This window comes from Hetaerina americana, unplaced genomic scaffold, assembly GCF_022747635.1.
Source record: "Hetaerina americana unplaced genomic scaffold, ioHetAmer1.1.p SCAF_35, whole genome shotgun sequence".
Lineage (NCBI taxonomy): Eukaryota > Metazoa > Arthropoda > Insecta > Odonata > Calopterygidae > Hetaerina > Hetaerina americana.
The window spans coordinates 1,212,521-1,235,943 of NW_027286930.1; the positions used below are offsets into that span (position 1 = coordinate 1,212,521).

The following is a 23,423-nucleotide window of genomic DNA, read 5'->3' on the forward strand; positions in this document are numbered from 1 at the left end:
CCAACGCTACTTTGGTGGATTAAAGAAATCAAAGTAAATTCGAGACGAAGCGGAGGGCAATTTTTATAAGTAAATGCTAGTCAAACTTATGATGGTATTTATCCGTCTTATTTCCAGGGAAAAGTAGAGCATTGCCTTAGTGCAGTGGCTTAGTATCAGAGTAAAGTGCAATGATCCTCCTCTGTATCCTTGCTGTTTGTTTAAATATGTGTCGGTGACAAATCAAATGAGACCGTTTCTAGATCTTTGATAAAACTCAGGCGTTATGTTGCTCTTTTATTCAAACTTCGGATGAAGACAGGTGTGGACTTTGCGACAGTGACCGAAATAAAATACGGAAACGTTCAAAATATTAGAATTCTTGTACCATCAATCTTGATTACTTGATATTTCTTTGTTTATTTGTTTTAAGTTCGCCCATGCCATGTGACGTGATAGGGCCGAGGTGATTGCTTGATTTTTCATCACCATCCTCAGATAGTAATTGTAAGCTATAGAAACTCCATTTTGGATTTCGGCTTATACGAATAATACGTATAATTATTTTCTAATATTCATTCATCGGAATTAGACTTGTTAAATGCTTATTTTTCCCATATTTCCTGTTTATGTTTCCGGGGTAATCTTTAGCCTTCAGACAACTCTCTTCAATTCATTTACCATTAATTACTGCTATCCTATGATTTCTAGAGTCAGTGTTTTTACTTGTGTCAACATTGCGATAAAATACCATCAATTCATAAGTAATACATAGTACATTGGGAATACGTTCCTCTTTGTGGAATAAAGTAAAGTCAATTGGTACCCTTAATTAAGCGCTAATGAAATCAATTCCCAAAGAAAATTTTACACAATGATCGCGCCTATCATAAATCCAACAGCAAAATTCAGACGCGTTATATTGGATCTCCTATCTCAAAGGTGGGAAACTTTCCAGTAATTGTGATTCATCAAAAGTCCCTAAAAAGTCTTATTTATGGAAACTATAAAAGGCATTATTGATCACAGGGCAGTAAATGCTAAGTTTTTGCTTCGTGGGATCCGAAATAAGAAGTCTAAAAGGAATATTTACTTCTTTAAAGAAGAGGACTACAATGGCCTAAAGTTCGTGCAACATAATTAATGTTCTAGTTTTAAGAAAGATAGTAATCACCGAAATACTGAGGGTACGTGGAATCACTTCCTTCAGATCACGTGCTCAGCAGTCAAGAAGTTCACTCACAGTAAATTTATAAAAGATGAAACTGGATGATAAAACGCGTGTGTTAAAAAGGCTTTATGACGTCAAAGGCTATGTCACATGATCATAATATATCCAGAGCAAATGCCAAGAATGCATTGGGAACACCGATATGGAATATGTAGACTCCATTAAATACCTAGGCGTTACCATCAATCACGATCTCTCCTGAGTGAAACACGTACGGGGAATAAGCGGAGAAGCTAACAAAAAATTAGGATTTATTAGAAGAGTACTAGGTGAAAGTGATGAAAAGATCAAAGAGAAATGTTATCTGTCATTGGAAGGCCTCATTTAGAATATGCTGCAAGTATATGGGATCCTTCACGAAGTTGGATTAATTGCCGAATTGGATCACTTGCAGCGTAGAGGAGCTAGATTTGTAAAACGCTGTTATGATAAAATTAGACGGGTATCCAAAATATTAGGGCAGCTGGGAATCACTCACGAAGCGAAGGTAAAATTACCGATCGAAGTTCTTGCATTAATTGGAAGGAGGTCTCTTTAGCAGTGTTGTTAAAAATGTATTATTACCCCCATCATACTACGGTACGAGAAACCATGTCAGTAAAATTAGAAGGACTAAGTGTAGAATAGATGGATTTAAGATGTCATTTTTTCTACAGACGATAGGGGATCTTAATAACATTGTCCGACCGCGGTAGGGTCATGTTCGGGTAAAATTGTTCTAGTGTGTATTCACCCCTTGCCACACACCCTGTCGGTGACTTGCAGGGTATATCTAAATAAAATTAAAATAATAAAACATTGAATGACTGCACGTCTCCTGCCTCTCTTGGCTTGAGCCAAGAGATATATTATATTAGTAGTATTAGAGATATATTGAGGATATGGTAGTTATTTATTTCATTACTACGAGGGTCATCCGGAAAGTAGTACCCGTTCGTGCCGCATGAAGTGCTGACGACGCGAGTAGCCGCTGGACGAGGTCAGATAGCTTCAGTGGCTTGTCTGCCTTCTCTGAGCCAAGTTGCGTGACGCTAGCATTGCCTGTGTTGTTTCTGTGATTGTTTACAATGTTTAAAAAAATTGAGAACGCCGCCAGTTGTGAAGTGAGGGCAGTGATTAAATTCCTCAATGCAAGAAACGTTCGCCCATGTGATATTCATCGCCAATTAAAGGAGGTGTATGGAGACAATGTAATGGACGAGTCGTCTGTTCGGCGGTGGTGTCGCAACTTCAACATGGGGAGGGGGAACACACACGACGATGAGCGTTCGGAGAGACCGTCTGTCATTACAGACCAACTGGTGAGCTCAGTTGACGAATTCGTGAGGAACGATCGGCGCGTCACAATTGATGACATCTGTGAGCATTTTCCCAATGTTTCTCGAACAATTGTTCATGAAATTGTTAAACACCATCTGCATTATGCAAAAATTTGTGCAAGATGGGTCCCTCGCGTATCTCAATGAGCTGGCGGCGAAGGACTATGCAGCAGGAATACAGAAACTTGTCACACGTTATGACAAATGCCTTAATTTGCTTGGAGATTATGTTGAGAAGTAGTTTAAAGTATCCTCTTTCAAATAAAATTTTTTATGTTTGTTAATATTTACTTTTGTCTTTTTATTTCACGAACGGGTACTACTTTCCGGATGACCCTCGTATCAAACTAAACGTTTTCTCCTATCTACTGCACACTCTGTGAGGTTCTGATCCGATGTATAGGATTAGTCCTCTGAGCAAAGAAATCGCTCAAAAAGTGCTTAATCGAATCCTGCTTTAGGAATTAAAAATATCGTATGTTTTCCCATTGTGTTTTCCTTGATGTTTTCTTTTCAGAGGGAAGTGATCTCAGCATTTGGAGCACATACAGGACCTGTAAAATACACAATTCCTCGATAGCACGAGGCTCTCCGACCGAAGAAAACAGTGAGTGGGGCGAGGAGTGGGGATATCTAGAGCAGACGCCACCAGAGCTTTCTTTCCTGGGAAAATGGGCTTTTAAGACTCAAGCATGATGAAAATACTTGAAACGATTATATTAATGCAGGTCGCGTTCTACAGAGAAACTGAAAATATTCCAAAACTCTAATGATACGGGAGAATTTCATTGATAAAAAATTCTTAACATCATTTCCTTTATGGTGAAATGGTTCTCTCTTATTTAGCTAACCTAGATTAATTATTTTCCGTTCAACTTTTTTAAGTACAGAATTGTTATATCTAATGAAGAATAGTTAATTTTTAAAATTACTGTATTCGTAATTAGAATTAAGTGAGTTATTTAAATTTAAGATTCTAAAGTAAAATGTTCGTCTTTTTCATAAAAAAAACACTGCTATCGATTAAAGAAAACTAGTAGGAGCTTCATCAATTCGTGTAAATTCTTCGGGTGGACGCTGAATTGGACAATAATCTTCCTTCGTCGGGTGTAATAGAACCACATGAGTATTCAATCAGTTGTTTGTCATATCTTTCAAGCTGAGGAGAGTGTAGGGTAATTCCTCTGCTATGGGATATATTGTGTGAATAAATACATTGAATCATTTACGAACGTCAGCGATTATTCTAAACAACATTCCATTTATTTAAACGTAACTTGTTACAGCCCACTGAGGTAAGTGTAGTATGTTTTTTGACAGTCTTTCTGGGATTCCGAGGCAGAAGACTGTCTTCACTTTCTTTTAACTCCAATTTAATATCAATATCTATTTAATATTGGTGGTCGCGGTAGTCCAGGGGTAGAGTGTTGGACAACTGGCCGGAGGGTCCCGGGTTCGATTCCTGGGCAAGTCTCTGGGCACCTGCAGCTCCACCCAAGTTATGTAATTTTTCGGGTACCAGATCTTCCTGGTTAGCCATAACCGGCACAGGGAAGTAAACTGGCACCCTTACTCGGATGTGTGAATTTAACATGCTAATTTGTGATAAATGAGAAAATTACACGGATTATATTGAAATTGTATTAAATATACATAACGCACGCATGAAATACACGGATTATATGAAATATTAATAATAAAACTGAATAAAAAATTACAAACTTACCCATGAAATTTCCAATATATTTTGGGCACACTTATTTTAGTAATGGCTCCTGTAAAAAAACATATGCTCGAAATCCCACTCACCCTAGAATCGACATTGCATTAACTTAAAACAGAGCATTTTCTTTCATTAAAAATTCATTAATATGAGTGTTTAATACTACTTCTAACTCAAATACTACTTAAAATGTCATGCCTTCTTTTGATAATGTATCTTGAAATATATTATACATATAAAACTCTCCTGAATAACGTTAACATTCGTTCATCTATTTTCTCTAAAACTACTCAATTCTTTTCGGCCCTGAAGAACCCTTCACATTAGCTTTTTTACGGGTAAAATTATTAAAATAGCAGTATGCCTAAAATGTGGTGTTTATAGATCAATTTCTGTAATTCCTAACTTTTTCCATCAAATAATTCTAAAAATTCCATTTAAAATCATAAATTATGTAATATCAACCAAAATCATATTTAAAAGCACCGGTTCTTTTTAGTTACTAGAGATGTCTGCCAGGTGGAAGCACATATTGACAACTGAATCGTAAAAAGCGTGCTCAAGCTGTGTTGTGTATTCAACTGAGGAAAATTATCATTTTATATTTTGTATTTCCTTGTGTTTATTTCAACAATGTCTCTTTACGATGATCTTGATGCCATTAAAGAAAAGGCCGATCAAGTTGCTGGATGGTCGTCTGGTATCAAGTTGTTTCAAACTCAATTGCAACTTAAGAAGACAGCACAATCTCAGGTACTCGCTACATAATTTGTTTTTCAACTTCTTAAATGAAAAAAACATTCAAATAAAGTACTCTTGTTTGCCATATAATCTTCAGAATATTTGCCACTCGTAAGAGATTATGGTGGAAATTTCGTGTCGCTTTAAAATAAAACAACGTATTTCGAATATAGGACGAATGAGTTACTAATCAAATATTATCGGTGATTTTCGAGTGTTTCAATATTTTTCTCTTGGTTTGTTGCTGTGTCTCACAGGCGAAGAGAGATCAGGGCCGGAAACCTGGAGCCGTTTTGCCGCCGGTAATAGACCTCAAATCCCGCAAGGAAGAAGACGATTCGAATGTCCAAGGCTTCGGGAGCAAAGATAGTAGCAATAAAACGGTTGCACCAGCGAATGCCCAAACCACACCAAGTGCCGATCTAGAATGGAATGGAAACGAAGAATATGATCCATTGTGGCCAAATGATTATGAGAAAGTAGTCAAAGAATTGCGGGAAAGGAGAGAGAGAGAAAGGGAAAGAGAAGATGAAGAAAGACGCCGAAAACATAAAGAAGAGAGAGACAAAAGGACGAGAGAGAGGTAAACTTTGCGTACAAAATAGAAATACACTTTAATGAGCGATTTTTTTTCAACAAAACGTTTTAGTGGTTAGCGGGTAATAATTTGGTTCTGTAATATATCGCCTTTTTAATTTTATTCCTGTCAAAAGCAATAATTCGTGGAAAATGAATTGTTTCTAAAAAGATACGTAGTTGAAGGAAAAATAGCCGTAATAAATTTAATGATGATTACCTCAATTCATTATGTTGTGAGTTAGAAGATAATTTGATATCCTCTGGAATTTTGTAAAACGGTTGCTCTATAGTGTGTCCAATGCCCTAGAAACAAAGGGAAGCCGATTTGTTTATTAATGTAGTTTCTTTTGGGTATTACTGTGGAAGTTAAGGGGATAAGATGGCCACTTTGGCTGGTGTTTCAGCTCCCTATGTTTTCAGAAGAAAATTTTTCATTTGGTGTTCGCATTCCTCAATTTGATGTTATAAGGAGATTGATTGTCTTGTGAAGAATACCGTCTTTAAGTTTTGTTAGGCTTTGTGGTCTATTGTTAATTGTTCAGAATCAGAATTAGTTGCAATCTTCAAGGTGCTACTTTTCTCACGAAATATTCAATTTCATATGCATTTGTAATTCTTTAAACAAAAATATGGAATGATATTTGCTAATTATTGTAGCTTGCAGAAAAAGAACCTTTTGTCTGTGATAGGTATTAATGCATTTTTTTAATCCATTTATTTTTGTCCCATTTGAACCACTTCTATCTTTTGTAAGAATCCATAAGATATTTATTAAATATCATAACCAGTTCCATTTATTTTCAAAATAAATATTTTCTAGGTGAATTTTATATTTAAAATGGTCAGTTCATTCATATTTTACTCCGAATAAAAAGAACATAGCTGCTTAACACAATGCACCTGAGAATTAATCCATTTTTCATGGGTGATTGAGATTAGTTCTAGTTTCTACTAGTAAAAAGTCCTCAGTTTAGCTCCTTAGTCAGATGAATTTATTTTGGTAGCAGTTGAATGGGCATTGAGTAAGCATTGGCATTTATTAATTGCTCACAAGAGTGCCTGAATTACTCTGGCTTAGTCCACTTATTCATGATGCATCATATTATGGGTGCTAATAAAGAATCAGTAAAGATATGTATGCATTGTCAATATTAATGCCCAAATAGGTTTGATGAAGATCGTAGAAAGACCGGATTTGGAGGGAGGAAAGGAAGTGAAGAAGAGGATGAGGAGGAGGAAGATGATGGACGGACATCCAATGGTGACAGTGCTGAGGGAGAGAAGAGAACGGGTGGTGTTGCAATAGCCCCTCCACCCTCCCTGCAAGAGGGCGATGGCAATTCAGGTGAAGGTGACAGTGGAGTAATGGGGGGACCATTTGATGGCTCAAGGCAGTCTTTCACTGGGGAAGGATATGGAATGGGTCTTGGTGGATCAGTGGCTGCCAAAATTATGGCCAAGTATGGTTTCAAGGTAAGGTTTAGTTATTTTATATATGTATGTCATGTATAGTCCATGTTCTCAAAATGTAGGGTTGTAGTTCCCAGAAACTTGGCAATTTTAATGAACAACCACGGGAAAGATGGATACTAGGATCATTCTTTTTAATTTCTCATTTCAGGGAGTGAGAATATCACTCGTTAAAAGTGTTTCTATATGCCTTTTTTTCATTCATAATGTTATGGAAAGTTGTGTACCATACATGTCATTGTGGAAAATATGAGTTTGATACATATTTTCTTTTTTTGTCCTCTTTTATTCCACATACTTTCACAAACAATGAAAGAGCATACTTACGGTTCTGCCAAAGTCTAGACAGAATGCTATAGAGCTTTCCAATGATCACAATAGTTTGAGCTTTCTCCTCAAGGTGTAGCACTCATTTATTCACATCAAAGTGTAACTTTTCTTTGGAATAATGGAAAAATTATTTACATCCTTGTTTATTTCTTATGGTTATGATTGAAGCAGGTGGTATTCATAAGAATATCTCATGCTAATCACCAAAAACTTTAAGTTTTCATGGAGAAAAAGGCTGAGTTGACTTAGAAATTTAAATGAATGAGTGTAGATACAAGTCAGTAATTTTAATTATCACAGTCAGTGCAAGTATTGAATAACAGCATAAAATGCATAGATATGTACTCGGAAAGTATTAAATCTGAAAAATAATTTGAATACATTCTCTGGATATTTTTGTTGTAGTATCAAACATTTTAGGTCTATGAATTTGGTTTCGGAGTTGATCTCTTAGAATCATTGAATGAAGAACACAATATATATTTCCTCTCTTCTTTATATTCGTTCTACTAGTTTCAATGCTTAAGGCGGCATCATAAGGTGACTTGATGATGACGCCATAGCATTGAAACTAGTTGTACATAAATAAAGAATAGTGGAAATGTACATGGTGTTCTTCATTCAATGTGCATGAACTTCCACAAAGTTGAGCCTGGAACAATTGATTATATCTCTTAGAACTTGTTATTTTTAATGGATATTTAACTAATTGATGTATTCAAATGTAACCTTCCTTAAAATAACACAATGAAAAATCTATCTTGCTGATCCTCCTCTCTCCTAGTCCATGATAAACCTGAATGTGATTGTGAATTTTGTTTTTCATGTGGTTTAAAAGGAATTCTTTCTCATACACCAATAACCTAGGCAATCATTAAAAAAAATTGATATTGCTCTGTTAACAATTATATCAATTATTTATTTGATTATTGCCATGTCTATTTTTAATTTTGTATTATTCCTTAGCAATTATATCAATAATTGATATAATTTTTACTATGTCTACTTCCATATTTTGTATTGCTCATGAATATCTTGTGTTGCACTTGTGTTGGCCCAGCATATTTGTAGTGTTTTCATTTTATAGGTAATTCAGGCTGTATGATTTCCTTTTAATGCCCATCCTTTCACTTCAAATGAACAGCAGGTTAAATGGTTGTTAAAGAGTTGTTTATTTCTATTTTTTTAAATTTAGGCTACCTATTATCCTTAAACCCGATGAAAAATGTCCCTAAGCCCTCCCTAATCCACTCCCTCCTTAAAAAATTGGTCCCAAAAGTCTCTCCCAAAATCGGTCCCAGAAATAGGACCTCTACAGTGAGTGCCAAGCCCTGCCCTCATGTTCATGTATCTATGTTGTGTGTGAATCTACTGAAGGTATATTTTAATGAAGAAAGGGGAAGAAAACTCCAATGGCCGTAAGTTACGGCCATTGGAGTTTTCTTCCCCTTTCTTCTTTATTGAGAGGCCGTAGAGCTCATTATTTCTTGCTGTATATTTTAATGTTGGCTTTTTTTATTGTTTCCCTAGGAAGGGCAAGGTCTTGGTAAACAGGAGCAGGGTATATCAATGGCTCTGCAAGTTGAGAAGACAAGCAAGAGAGGAGGCCGCATCATCAGTGAGAAGGACATAATGCCCCCACCAGTGATGGGCATTCCTCCTGCCCCTCTGATGGTTGGCCCACCAACCGCGAGCATGCCTCCCCCAGCAGCAATGCCTCCACCACCTCCTGGACTCCCTGGAATTACAAATGCAGCCAGCACCGCAGCTCAGCCAACACCCAAACCAGAGCCAACAATAACAGAAATGATGAAGAACCCCTCAAAAGTTGTGTTGCTGAGGGTAAGCTGATTACAACTGTCATTAGGCATTTCCCCCTCTTTGTCTTAATATATTTTTTTATCTTTTACCTTGTATTAGAACTAACTCTATTTAAGGTTGATGCCATGAAAATCAAAGCGATTCCTCGAATATCTTCTCAATTTCATCACCCTTGGAATATTATGTAAATCTAACATTTTAATTTTTTTCATATGCTATGCAATGCTATAGAGTTATAACTACTTTGAAAATCAATAGATTTAGTTTATATATGTATATTTTTTTTAAATCAGTATGAACAAAATATTTAGCATACCATATAATAATCAGGTTCTTCCTCCTTGTTCAGATTTGATTTTTAGTGAAAGCTTACTCTGAGCTATTGTGCATAATTATGCATCAAGTCACTCGAAAATGACTTTTCCATGAACTCAAAATAACATTTAATAAGACAATAATATCAAATTAGAAATATCTACCATGAATATTCAGTCATTTTAACTAACTTCATTGTAACAACAATAAGATGATTCAACTATCACAATTATCATGTGCTCTCAGTAATCCATAGATAAAATAGTTCTGTACACTATAAATAATTTCACTATTTATATTATGCAATGCTTGTGATATGAATCCCAGCTTAAAATTTTAATTTCAATTTGTTTTCTGTGTAGTTTTTACCAAGATTTTATTTTTAATTTTCATTTCGAATCATAGAACATGGTTGGTCCTGGCGAGGTAGATGAGGACTTGGAGCCAGAGGTCAAAGAGGAATGCAACACCAAATATGGGGATGTGATTCGTGTTCTCATATATGAAATGCCAAATGTACCACATGATGAAGCTGTTCGTATTTTTGTGGAATTCAAAAGAATAGAATCAGCTATAAAGGGTAAGTGTTTATATGATGTGATTTCAGTTCAAATTAGTTATTCTTCCTGAAGCTTATCACGTTATTTTAACGTTTCTCATTAGAGCTTTGAATTTTATTGAAATTGTTATTTTATTGTACTCCTGCAGTAATAATTATCATGTAACTGTTGCATAGGAGATGAGTTTGCTGTTTCATGGTTAAGTTACACACTGCAGCCGCTTGGTCATCAGTATTTGTTGGCACATACAAATTTAATCAGGAAAAGATCAGTGACAATATTAGTTTTGTTGTCAGGATTAATACTCAAAAGGAGTTTAATGAGGGATTCCCATGTGAATGGGCAATTACCTACATATGTTGATAGAATGAAAGGCTAATTCCAGTATCTTCCTCAGGTTAAGGGTTATTTTTTAAATAGGGGCAAACTCTTAACTATCAAGACAGAAATAATGTATGTTTATAAATGCATTTGACCAACTAACTGATTGTAAGCACTCTTTGAGCTAACTAGTTGGCTGAAATCACATCATGTCAAACTGTAGTCCAATTAAACCTAGTCCTATTAAAAATCTATGTGATTTGACTCGAAATTCAATGCAGTCTCTTTCTTCGGATGGGTAAATCAAACATTTTTTGCACATTTATAAACCGAGATCAAAAACTACTTACCATAAGTTCTCAAAGTATATATTGAGCCAGAAAAATAGACTAAAGAACTATAGAATATGACAATACTAGTACATTTTTATAAGATTAAAAGTTTTCATAGGCCCACGCTTGTAACTTCATAACAATGCCTACCTTTTCAAGCCATGCTGTCTTAAAAAATTACTGTAAAAGTTTCGTATACTGCGTTTCAAAAAGAAAAGACATGAGTATTTAATCAAAAATCAAAGGCATCTATCTAAAGATTTATTAGATTAGTGAGGGCACTAATTAGAGTTATCTCAGCTAGTACTAAACCCAAAGGCATGTGGAATTCTCACATTAGGGTGGGGGGGCAGTTTGTTTCCCTGTGCCTCCTGTAGTTTCCCGGGAAGATCTAATCATACCAAATAAATCACACAGCTTGGATAAAAAGAGGGATCCCCATTTCGGGATCCAGAGCCACTGTAATAATAACCCCCAGAGAAAGGACCACTGCTTTGAAAGCTATGCGCTAAAATTCACATCTTTTCATTTATATTATTCATCTTTCGCCTCAGTGCATCACATGCTTGTTCAAATCAATGTATTAACTTTATCTTTTCATAAAAAATATTTCCTTTCATTCCAGGCTGATTTTCATGAAATATGCCTCTAACAAATACGTAAATGATATTTATATGATGTTGGGAATGTGAAAAGTAGAAGGGTCATTACAACCATCAAAACAAGTTAAATCATCTACATTCTGAGGGCGATTATGAAAGTGGAATTAAAGGAAATTTTTAAAAATTACAATTTTAAAGTGGAAAGATAAGCCAAAACAAAGCACGTGCATTCCCCCTCTGGTTTAGGATACACTGTGACCCCTCTAAGCCACATGTACGAATGCACTCAGATGTCAATGGGGTTTCATTCCAACGGGAGGAATCTGTCATTCACACTAAAATATAAAATTCAGGGAAAAAAGACTTTGATGCATGCACAATCCCACTTGCATATGTAATACAGGAGGCAGCCAATTGCAAATAATATGCGTAAAAGTAAAAGGAGAGAACATAAGCGCTCAAAGCTGTTATATCACGTACCTGAGTGGGGGAGTGTGTGCTGTTAGGTTAATTTTTCTTCCGTTTCATAATTTTGAGCAAACTTTGAGGAATTGGCTGCCCTCTGCCATGGGAGTAACATAAACCCTGTGTGTGTGTTTGTTTAGGCCAATCGTATTTCCTTTTATTTGTCATTTTTTTGCCTTAAAGTAGAATATTGAATTCTCGGGGCTCATAAGTGCTAGGGAGATGATAATGGGAAAGTATGAATGATACAAAAATGTTTGAATTTAAGCATTTAATACTATTTTATTTCAAAGTATACTGAAGTTTCAAACTATTAATTAACTTTATTTTAATAAAAAATTATGAAAATTCCAAGGTGGTACGTAAAGAGTAGCGCAGAAAATTTGCACATGGATAATTAGAAGTTTACTGTATTTGCAACAATTGCCAAGTTTTTCCTTTAGATAGATTAAATTAACAGTATTCCTAGAAGTCCTATTTGTGTATGCTTGAAGTATTTGCTAGAATAATGATGTATTAATCAAATATGAATAACTAACCTGTTGATTATTGTTAATTTTAATTATTAATGTTAAATTGAAAAACACTACTACAAAAGAAACTTAATAAGTATTGATTTTTTACCTAAAAGTCTGTGAATAACCTTAGATTTGAAATAATTAGATCAGATGTATATAATAGAGGTGTACATGAAACCTACATATTGTTTTTGAGGTGTATATGAAATCCATGTGAATATGTGGACTTTTAATCAGATCTCATGTATGACTAATCGCATGCCTCTCAGTCTCATAAATGAAGCATAGCATTTTATTAAATCAAGTTTGCCAAATGAATGAGTACTTGCACCAGGTGTGTTGTCTGTTAAATAACTATACATGGTCATTTAGCCTGATCTGCTAATGCACAATAAAATCTGAACTGCCATATGGTTGGTTTTCCCTTAGCACTAATCATCCATTTGTTTTAAAATAAATCAATGTTATTTTTGGGTTGTGTAATGGTCTTCGTGAATCTTTTATTTGACTTTGATAGAACCTACAGATAAATATCTTTTGAAATCACCTCACCACATGCCTTCCCTTGGATTTAATTACCTAGTTTGGCCAATTAGTTGAATTTGACTAAATATCTATCATTATATCTGGGAGTAGGCCTAGCCTTGATCTCTGTATTTCTTTTCTCTTATAGCGGTAGTTGACCTGAATGGGCGATACTTTGGTGGTCGGCAGGTTAAAGCTGGATTTTACCTATGGGAAAAGCTGAATAACCTGGAGCTAGCTGATTAATATATTATATTGTTTTTGTAAATAAATTATTTCAAATTTTCTATTTAACTATCCAATTTATTTTACAATAATTACCATTATAGCATTATAGAAACAGGATCTTATATTAATTTATTCCCTTCTTTTTCAGAGAAATTAAGTAACCAATTAAATCTTAGAGTTAAAAAAAACACAGGATTCTCCTTAACATATTATTGTCTACAAGGCCATATTCAAATGGATTATGATCCGAAATGTGGATTTGAAATTATTTATTTCAATATTTTCAAATTTTTGTATTGATATTATGTTTCACTTGTGATGAAAACCAAAGTGATTGCTTGTGAAGAAATGGTTCCAGTGTAGTTGGTTTCTAAGACAAAGTTATTTAACTTAACAAGAAAACATAATGTATGTCCATTATGCACCCCATGCTTGTTTTCATGCATGGTAAATTTTCTACCTTTAGCAAAGCTAGGTTATCGAGGTGAATGTAGAATATAACCAGAATGCACCCAATCTGCAATCCCCAGATTGCATTTTATCCATTGTCTGCATTTCCCAGCTAATATGCCCGAATGACTGATTTTGGCCAAAAACACATTATTAAGGAGCTTGAAAGACCCAGAGAAAATATTCTCGATTGAATTTTAGGACAAATCCATGAATTCTTAATACTACCAAAATAAAATTATTTTGAACTTTTCAAGAAATACAAGCATAAGCCAATGAATAAGTCACCTACATCATCAAGAAAAAGCAGGGGTTTTATAAACATTTCATTGGGAACACTTGGAGCATTCACCATACAGTTCCGGATCAGCTCCCAGTGATAATCATCTGTTTGGGCTCCTAAGAAATCAATTGGGTGGCTGACATTTTGAAAATGATGATGCCGTAAGCCTTAGAGGTTACCCATTAGCTGTAAAATAAACTTCTTCCGTGGCGAATTCTTTGCTGCTGGCTATCAAGGACTTTTAAAGAGATGAGACAAGTGTCTGAACGTACAGGGTTAATGTATAAATAAATTTCAGAAATTTGCTTTGATTATTTTACCTCTTGTCTGGTTTGTGAGTTATTTATTGACTTACCTTAGCATAATGCATTGTCGTAGGGGCCGAGACGGCCTGGGGAGCTTTGAAATCATATCAGTGGCGAAAGAGACATTTATTAACCCTCAGTTCCCATGGATTGGCATTGCCATCGTACTCACTTGTAGCGCGAGAGCGAGAGACTGGTACGCTGGGATGCACGAGCGGGCGGCGGTGGGCGCTGGGGAGAGTCGGCAGACGCGGTCACGGCAAGCGTATCCAAGTCGTCTGTCGAGGTGCGGTGGGGTCTGGAGAGAGTCGGCGGTCACGGCAAGCGTATTCTAGTCGTCTGTCGAGGGGCCTTCGGATCGTCTTGCACGCAGTCACGGCGAGCGTAACTAAATCGTACAAGACGCGGTCACGGCAAGCGTAACCCGGCGAATCCTGGTGACCGCGGCAGTGCGTCCGTTTAAGTATGATTTTCGGGCCGACCCTTGCCCTCCGCCGTGCGCCATCCTGGTGCCATTCTGCACGGGACCTCCCCCGCCACCCGTGTGCGTCAGGGCGGCCATTGCCCCCTTATCTGCGCTAGTCATACCCCCGCTCTTCCTGGTATTGAAGACCGAATGAGTAGGAGCGGGTGGGTATCGGAATATCGAGGGGGTGTCTAGCATCCATTCGACATCACCCCGGCGGCAAAAGAAGGCTACGCGTTTGAATGTTAACTGGTCCAGGCTCTCACTCTCAATCTGCGGTACGTGGAGGCAGATGTCAATGCCGAGACAGACACAAAGATCAGTAATGTACTACATATCAAAAAAAAATATATATATACACAAATCATTAAAGTTTGAGGTTAAGCGCAAAAGTACAATACGTAACACTAATTAATATAGGGCAGTATGTTAAAGTCCGAAAGGCATGTTGAAAAATTTGGTAAAATTATTGATTTTAGCATGATGGAATAAAAGTATATCACTTCAAGATCACAATTCGGGAAATAAGGGTTGGTGGGAAACCATATTAACTATATGTACAGTATTATTCGCCTGGTTTGGCGGCACTTCTCTTGACACTTCACTTGGCACTTCAATTGTAACACTTGTATCTTTGCGGAGTCTTTGTCTCTTGCTTTTGTAGTAGCACATATAAAAACTGATGCACAGCACAATCAGCATTATTAGCGCAATTCCTAGGCCGGAATAGCTGATAGTTGTTATAAGCGTTACTTCCGTCCTTTCGTGAAAACTCAGAGGACGTCATGGTTTTACATGGGCTCCTTGTCCATCCTTTGGCCGCAGCCGCTCCTTCTTTCTCCCAGGCGGCGGACCAGCTTGGGGCCGTCCCTTCTCCTCCTCCAGGTTCCGCAACGTGGAACGTAGGGCGTCCATTATCGTCATCGGGTGCTGCGCCTTGGTCCACGTGGTCTGCCTATAAGGGGTTGGGTTAGGGAGGAGGGTTCCTCCCTGGTCTTGGTCTTAGGTTATACCGATGTTGAGGTGGTTTTTTCGGATCACTCCTTGGTTGTGAATCCGACTCAAGCCCCGTCGTTTGTTCTGTGATAGGAGTACTAGGACCCGCCACACCATGTTCTGTTTGGTTTACTACAGAGTGGTCTGAATGGGCGTTATCCATTAGGAATTGTGGGAGGATTGGTTCCGGGTCTGGGGGTAGAGCGACTAAGTTCCGCCGATGCGCGACAACCGTGCGCCCGTCTCGTGTGCTCTTTATATCGTACGTGACCGGAATTCTCTCTCTCGCTATTTCGTACGGACCAATCCACCGGGAAGCAAGTTTTTTGGATTGTCCTGGTTTTAAGGTCATATTTCGTAACAATACTAATTGGCCAGGGCTCAGGGGGGGTAGTTCTAAGTGTTTGTTGTGTCGCTTATGTTCTGAATCTGTGTTATTGGTGCTCGCGTGCAATGCTTGTGCATAGGCGATCTGTAATCTCCTCCTCAGTGTGAACTCATAAGAAGGTTCTTCTGCGTAGAAGAACTTAGAAGGTAAGAGAATATCGTCCCATGGCATGTTGAGTTCTCTACCGTACATAAGGTAGGCGGGGCTAAACCCAGTTGTTCTATGTACACTATTTCGATATACAAATAGCGCGAAATTTAGGTGGTCATCCCAGTCTTTGTGATCCTGGGCTACATAATGGGAAATAATGGCGGAGAACGATTGATGGGCCCTTTCGAGTCTGCCGTTGGCGCCGGGATTATATGGAGAGGTGCATATCCATTCAATTTTTAAAAGTTTGCATATGCTCTGCATTAATTTGGACGTGAAGTTGGTACCCCTGTCTGTAAGGAGGTACTTAGGAACACCGTGTCGGCAAATTATATGTTCTACAAATGCGCGTGCAACCGTCTCTGCGGATTGATCTGGAATGGCGATGGCTTCGGGGTACCTGGTGAAATAGTCCTGTCAAGTAAGAATGAACCGATTACCCTTCTCTGACTTTGCAAGTGGACCAACAATATCGAGGGCTAACTTCTCGAGCGGGTGAGTAGCCTCGGTCACAGGCTGCAGGGGAACGGAGGGACCTTTTTCTTTTCGTTTTTTACATGTGATACAACTTTGAACATACATAGCGCAGCGTATTTCCCAATGAAAATGACGCTGGACTATCTGTAATGTTTTATCAAATCCCAAGTGTCCGGCCAACGGGTTGTCATGGCAACGTTGTAGAATATAATTCCTCATGGATGCTGGTGCGCAAATTACAAACTGTGGATCTGCCGATCTAGTCCGGACTACGTAGAGGATATTATCATCATCATAAAAATAAGAAGGGTCATTGGTCTTGACACGGTCGTGTAGTGGCTTTAATTGAGGACATTTTGCTTGCTCAGTAGAAATATAATGCCTGTCCCACATAGGCTCGGCTATCCATGGCTCACCGATGCACACAGCGGAAACGTCGGGCGTTGCTCGGGAGAGTGCATCGACATGAGTGAGTTCGCGCCCGGGGACGTGGTGTATGTCAAACGAGTATTCACTCAGCTCCATCACCCATCTCGCCAACCTTGGTTTTGGTTCCTTGTGGGTGAGTAGCCAACGAAGAGGGTTATGGTCTGTTTTTAGGAGAAAGCGATTCCCCAGAAGGTACACTCGGAATTTTCTGACCATCTGTACTACCGCGAGGCACTCAATTTCGGTTGCTGGATAGGATTTCTGAGCTTTATGCAGTTGTTTGCTAGAGTATGCTATTGGATGCTCTTCACCTTCCCAAACTTGTGACAAAACTCCTGCTATCGCAACTGAGGACGCGTCGGTTGTTAAAATAAATTTTTTTTTTAAATCTGGGAATCTTAGAATGGGGTGTTTCAGTAAGCAGTCCCTAAAGTGTTTCGAATGCGTTCTGTTGGTCTTTTTCCCACACGAAAGGTGAACCTTTCTGGAGATTACGGGTAAGAGGCCCTGCGATCAATGCAAAATTATGGACAAATTTTCGATAGTAGCCCGCGAGGCCTAAGAAAGATTGTAATTTTTTTACGTCTCGTGGCACTGGAAACTGTTTAATAGCATCTATCTTGCTGCTGTCCGGTTGTAAGCCCTCAGCCGAAATTATATGACCCAGAAATAAGACATTTCTGCGAAATAATTTAGTTTTCTTGGGATTCAACCTTAAATTAGCTTTTCTTAACCGCTCGAAAACTTCTCTGAGTCCTACTAAGTGCTGATACCAAGTGCGGTCATACCTCAAGATATCGTCGAGGTAAACTAAACACCCGTTATTTATTAGATCCCCTAGAACTGATGACATTAACCTCATGAACGTTGATGGCGCATTGGCTAACCCGAAGCTCATGCGGTTGCAGTGAAAGTGTCCGTCAGGTGTACTGAAGGCTGTCAATTCTTTACTTTGTTCGTCCATAGCAATCTGCCAATAACCACTGCACAGGTCCATTGTGGAAAAAAAAGAGGCACCCCCCAGCTGATCAAAGGCTTCATCCATGTTGGGAATGGGGAATACTTCCTTCTTTGTGACGTTGTTGAGCGCTCGATAATCTATGCAAGGCCTGTATTCTACCCTGCCGTCTTCCGTCGGTTTCTTTTTCACCAAAATTAAGGGCGCTGACCACGGGCTGTTCGAGGGCGAAATAATTCCGTGTTTTAGCATATTTTGGATTGCGTTCTTCAACGCACTACGCTGCGAGTGTGGTACGCGGTAGGGCCGTTGCTTTATGGGCACCGTTTCCCCAACATGTATATTATGTTTCACTAAATTAGTGTACCCCAATGGAGCATTTTCATGTAAGAATATGTCCCTAAATTCTTTAATAAGTTGCACGAGAGGCTCAAGGGCATTTGGTGGGACATCGCTAAAATCAAAAAGGTTAGCTAATTCTTCTCTAATTGGCTCCGGCCAAAAGTTGTCATCGTCTCCCTCCACGCCATGGATGCGAATTTCATTCGTCGGCTCATAAATAGATTCTAACTTTATGCCGCATCCTTGTTTCACGACTTGCGTATCAGGTTTACAATTACATATCAGAATGGGGATCTTTTTTTCCTTGTTCACTGCCGTAAGAATTGGGAGTATCATTAGATCTTGTTCTCTCCCCGCTACAAATACGATGCTTCCGGCTACTCCGTTACATTTAACACTGTCTAGCACGATTGAAAATGGAAGTACGCTAACCGATTTTTCGAACACAATTTCAGCCGTCACGCCATTAGCCATCACTACATCGGAGCCTTCTTCTTCCCGCTCAGAGCCTGCGGTCTGTCTTTCCTTTACACCGACGCCTGGCGGTGTCATGTCACACTCTTCGATAGTGAACGACGGAACCCTTTCATCCTCCGACCCCTCCTTTCGAAGCCCGGAGTCGGCGGCATTCCCGATATCCCTGCTATCATAAAACGTTCTGTGACAAAAATCTGCAACTGGCGGTAAGACATCACGCTCTTCGGATTCTTCTATGCTCGCCCCAAATATATCTTCTGTTGAGAACGCGGCCGTTTCTTTAAGCGAAAGTCCCTCATTTTCCATCCCAAACGTTATCAAATCATGAGAGTTACCGGTAACATAACTAGGCTGTAAAACGGGTTGCACCACCGTTACGACATCGAGTGTCGGAAGATGGGATTCCCATAGATCTATCACATTCGGAGTATTACTTTCATTCTGACGAGATACGACCTCCGTGGAAATAGGTTGATCCTTCCCATGCGAATTAGGTTTACACATGTCACCAGGAGAGTCCTCGATCAACGCAGAGTTTACGTCCTTCCTCACGATTGACATCAAGTCTTCCCCTCGGTTAATGTTACTTATCGGTTGATTCGTTTGCAAACGACTTTCCTGGCCATCGCTTATTTTTAGTGTTCTATCCTGAAAGGATAGACTACTACCAAAACGCACCATAAAGTCTAGTCCTAAAATTCCATCGTATATCGTCTCTCCTAGGTCTGCAATGAGAGCATCATGAGTGTACTCCTTATTGTTTATCAGGAATGGGATTTGACATTGCCCGTATATAGGTATTAGGTGACCCGATGCACTTCGTACACGAGAGTAATATCCGGAAAGTTGCAAAGCATTTAACGGGAGTTTTTCCCCATGCAATATGGTGAGAGCTGCTCCTGTGTCAACCAACAAACGGAATACTCGTCCTAGAATTATTACAGGGAGCGTCCACCCAGCTTCCGGAGCTACGGATAGCACTACTTCATCCCCGACCGATTGGTCGGGGTCGGAGCGTTTCCCGAATTTTTTGATGACTCCCGCGAGGGGCACTGTATAGGTAAATGCCCCGTCTTCCCACATAACCCGCAAAGTATCCAGGGGCAGTCCCTAGGTAAGTGATTGCGCTCTCCGCATCTGTAACAAGTGCGGGAAGACTCCTCTCCTGCTCGACAGTTTCGCGCTATATGTCCCGGCTTATCACAGCGGAAACATTTACGTGGAGAGGCATCATTTCGCTTCTCCCCATAAGGAGCGTAAGGCCCCTTGTTCACAGCAGCACCGGGACTCTGACCTGGAATTCCCCGAAATAATGGTCGTGGTTGGGCGTTTAAATTTTGGGACATGTTCTCTGGCCACATATTACTCTCTGACAGACATGATTGTATCAAAGGTTGGTGACTACGGTAATTGCGGACGCATCCTTCCTCAATCGCAGCATAGTTTTCTGCTTCGACAATTCCTTTAGGATTCCGTACCATCACGAATCGGCCAATTTCTTCCCTTAGTCCAATGAGGAATTGAGCAAGTAACCTATCCTGAATCATTCGTGTAGCATGTTCTGATTGTGGATCGTTCCATGAGTCTTGGAGTTTCCGAGCTATGATCCTCAGTCTGGTAGAGAATTCCGCAACGGTTTCTAGTGGTTTCTGAGTGCAGGTACTGAACATTCTCTCAATCATTATGGGGGATATTTTGACCGTATACCTTCTTTTTAATCCCAATGAAAAATTCTCATAAGAATCTAAAATGTGTGGGTTGGCGGAAATGAAGTCGGCGGCTAGGCCACTAAGCCTAAGACGGGCAACACCTAACGTCTGAACTTCATTCCATCCACTCAGGTGGCTCACAATGCGCACGCTCTCTAAGAATTTATCCACGCTGGTGTCATCCTCTCCACTGAAATTTGGGATGAGATGAATCTGTCCACTCATGGGTGCATAAGGCGGTTCTGGCCGTGCGACTCCATTACTGCGTAAATGGCTGCTAGGGTTCCCTTCCCCTTGCTGCTCTAAGACATTCACTGAATGATAGAAGTCCATCAAATTTGGGTTGTTGGTGGCTCGACTAGAGTTAGTTTCCCAAGGCCGAGTCCATGAGCTGTCCTGCCCTACGGAATGCGTGGTTAACCAATCCATTATAGATAAATGTTGTATCGCATAGGAAACTAAAATAAGGGAAATTGGTAAGAAATGGACGTAAGTTAAATGAGAAGCATCCTTGGGTTTAGTTTAATACGCGGGAGATGAGCAGGTGGTAGGGAAGCATGACGCGTACGCGTAGGGAAGCGCACAATTGATAGACTCCTTTCGCCTGAATTTAGGGTGTGTATGGAAGACATTAAATTGAAATGAAAGTGGTATTTCTCTGATTCGACATTACTGTTATAGCGTAAGGAACTTGGTGCAATGGAAAACATACAGGGTATTCATGCAATTATTTTGCAGCTTATTTCCCTATGCCGGGTGTGCGTGGTGGTGGTAACAGATGAACAATTGATGACTTCAATAAATGAGTTGCACAGAAGGCGCCACGTTGATAGATACATATCCCTTCGACAACTGACCAAATTATTATTAACACCTGACACCATTATGTCGTAGGGGCCGAGACGGCCTGGGGAGCTTTGAAATCATATCAGTGGCGAAAGAGACATTTATTAACCCTCAGTTCCCATGGATTGGCATTGCCATCGTACTCACTTGTAGCGCGAGAGCGAGAGACTGGTACGCTGGGATGCACGAGCGGGCGGCGGTGGGCGCTGGGGAGAGTCGGCAGACGCGGTCACGGCAAGCGTATCCAAGTCGTCTGTCGAGGTGCGGTGGGGTCTGGAGAGAGTCGGCGGTCACGGCAAGCGTATCCTAGTCGTCTGTCGAGGGGCCTTCGGATCGTCTTGCACGCAGTCACGGCGAGCGTAACTAAATCGTACAAGACGCGGTCACGGCAAGCGTAACCCGGCGAATCCTGGTGACCGCGGCAGTGCGTCCGTTTAAGTATGATTTTCGGGCCGACCCTTGCCCTCCGCCGTGCGCCATCCTGGTGCCATTCTGCACGGGACCTCCCCCGCCACCCGTGTGCGTCAGGGCGGCCATTGCCCCCTTATCTGCGCTAGTCATACCCCCGCTCTTCCTGGTATTGAAGACCGAATGAGTAGGAGCGGGTGGGTATCGGAATATCGAGGGGGTGTCTAGCATCCACTCGACAGCATCATCAAGGCCAAAAAAGCATTTATAAAGCTTCCACTAAGCTGTAAGGTCATCCATCATCCTCAAATGTCACCTATGCTTCCATAGGCTGACTTTCTTGGATATTTATGCTGTTCCATCATGTTATAGCATCTTTGTGGTACAATAGTCACTTATGCTAGCCCATTCTTTAATATCATCCACCCATTCTGTCTCTCTATTTTCATTGTTTCCATCTCTCCTGAGCTACTCTTGAATTATTCTTTGGATGATCCTCCTTTCGATTCTTTGGATGCTCCTACATTCCCAGCATATTCTCCCTTTCTTCTTTTTACTTCCACAATGCAGTGTGTACCCTTTAATCCTATTCCATAGTTCGTTCATTTTATTTTACCCCTCTATTTCATTTTCAAAAAACTACAAATCTACAGCACTGATTTTCTTCTCAATGTTATTGGTCACTTTTCATGTCTCTTTAACTTGTAAGATCCTGACCACACAAACCCCATTTTTATATACCATTCAGTTTTAGATTGGAATTTTTTTTCATAAGTATGTATGTTATTTCTCCAGAAGGATTTTTTGAAATCATTCCAATTTTCATTACCTTTCCAACCCTTCAGTCTTCATTGATGAGAAGTCCTAAATATCTGAACTGTTACAATAATTGTTAGTTCTAATTTCACATTTTTTATTTATTGTTTTTCCAATTGCAACATCTCTAATATTTTCTTTGTATATAATCGCATGCCATACCCATTTGTAATTTTGCTATTATTATTTAATGCCTTCCCTAGTTTTTTTCATTTTAATAGTAAATATTCCAATGTCCTCAGTATATCTTATTTTGTTAAAATTATGTCCTATACTTATTCCTTGAGTTTATCTCAACACTTATATTAAATACATATAAGTTAAAAGGCCAATGGGAATAGTAGACATACCTGTCTGATACTGTATTTAATATTAAAATATACCTTATTTCTATTGCTGAGAAAAATATGGTAATTTACTGATGGCTAGGCAGTCAGGAGCCATTATTGCTGGATAGCTGGTAGGCACACCTTAGCAGCAGGGAGGGTGAAGGGAAGTTTTCCCCAGCAGCCCCAGCTTTTCCAGTAAGAGTAAATTAGGGCTGTCTACTCATCCCTAGTAAAAACAATTATTGGTAGTAAATGCAGTCACCAGGTTCATAATCAGCTGCATTAATGAATCAATAGCTTGTACAATCAATTTCTAGGTTATGGTAGCCTGATGAAATATATTAATGGATCTTAAAATTGGAGTGAATTTTCAACGTATAGAATGAACTCAACCGATCAAATATTTGCAAAATACTTATACAGCAAAAATTATTGCAAAATCATTTTTCAATTTGTGACTTGATCGTTAGCAATGTTTGCTGGATACCAATCCAATGGATTTGAACTCCCACGGTTCAGTCCCTCAGAAAACTGT

The 23,423-nt window shown here is 39.3% G+C and overlaps 1 protein-coding gene across 1 annotated transcript; it reads left to right on the forward strand.

The window, feature by feature from the left end:
* The first annotated feature begins 4,833 nt into the window (after nucleotides 1-4,833).
* On the forward strand, nucleotides 4,834-13,077 carry Spf45 (splicing factor 45). The gene is made up of 6 exons (XM_071589261.1): nucleotides 4,834-5,005; nucleotides 5,251-5,576; nucleotides 6,739-7,045; nucleotides 8,903-9,214; nucleotides 9,914-10,088; nucleotides 12,980-13,077. Exons 1-6 carry the CDS (start codon nucleotides 4,886-4,888, stop codon nucleotides 13,075-13,077), a joined length of 1,338 nt encoding a protein of 445 aa, XP_071445362.1. The 5' UTR covers nucleotides 4,834-4,885.
* Nucleotides 13,078-23,423: the final 10,346 nt, after the last annotated feature.

Coding starts and splice junctions, on each gene's coding strand:
- Spf45 (XM_071589261.1), top strand. CDS start 4,886: ATGTCTCTTTACGATGATCTTGATGCCATTAAAGAAAAGGCCGATCAA. Junction 5,577..6,738: donor GACAAAAGGACGAGAGAGAG/GTAAACTTTGCG, acceptor ATGCCCAAATAG/GTTTGATGAAGATCGTAGAA. Junction 10,089..12,979: donor AATAGAATCAGCTATAAAGG/GTAAGTGTTTAT, acceptor TTTCTCTTATAG/CGGTAGTTGACCTGAATGGG.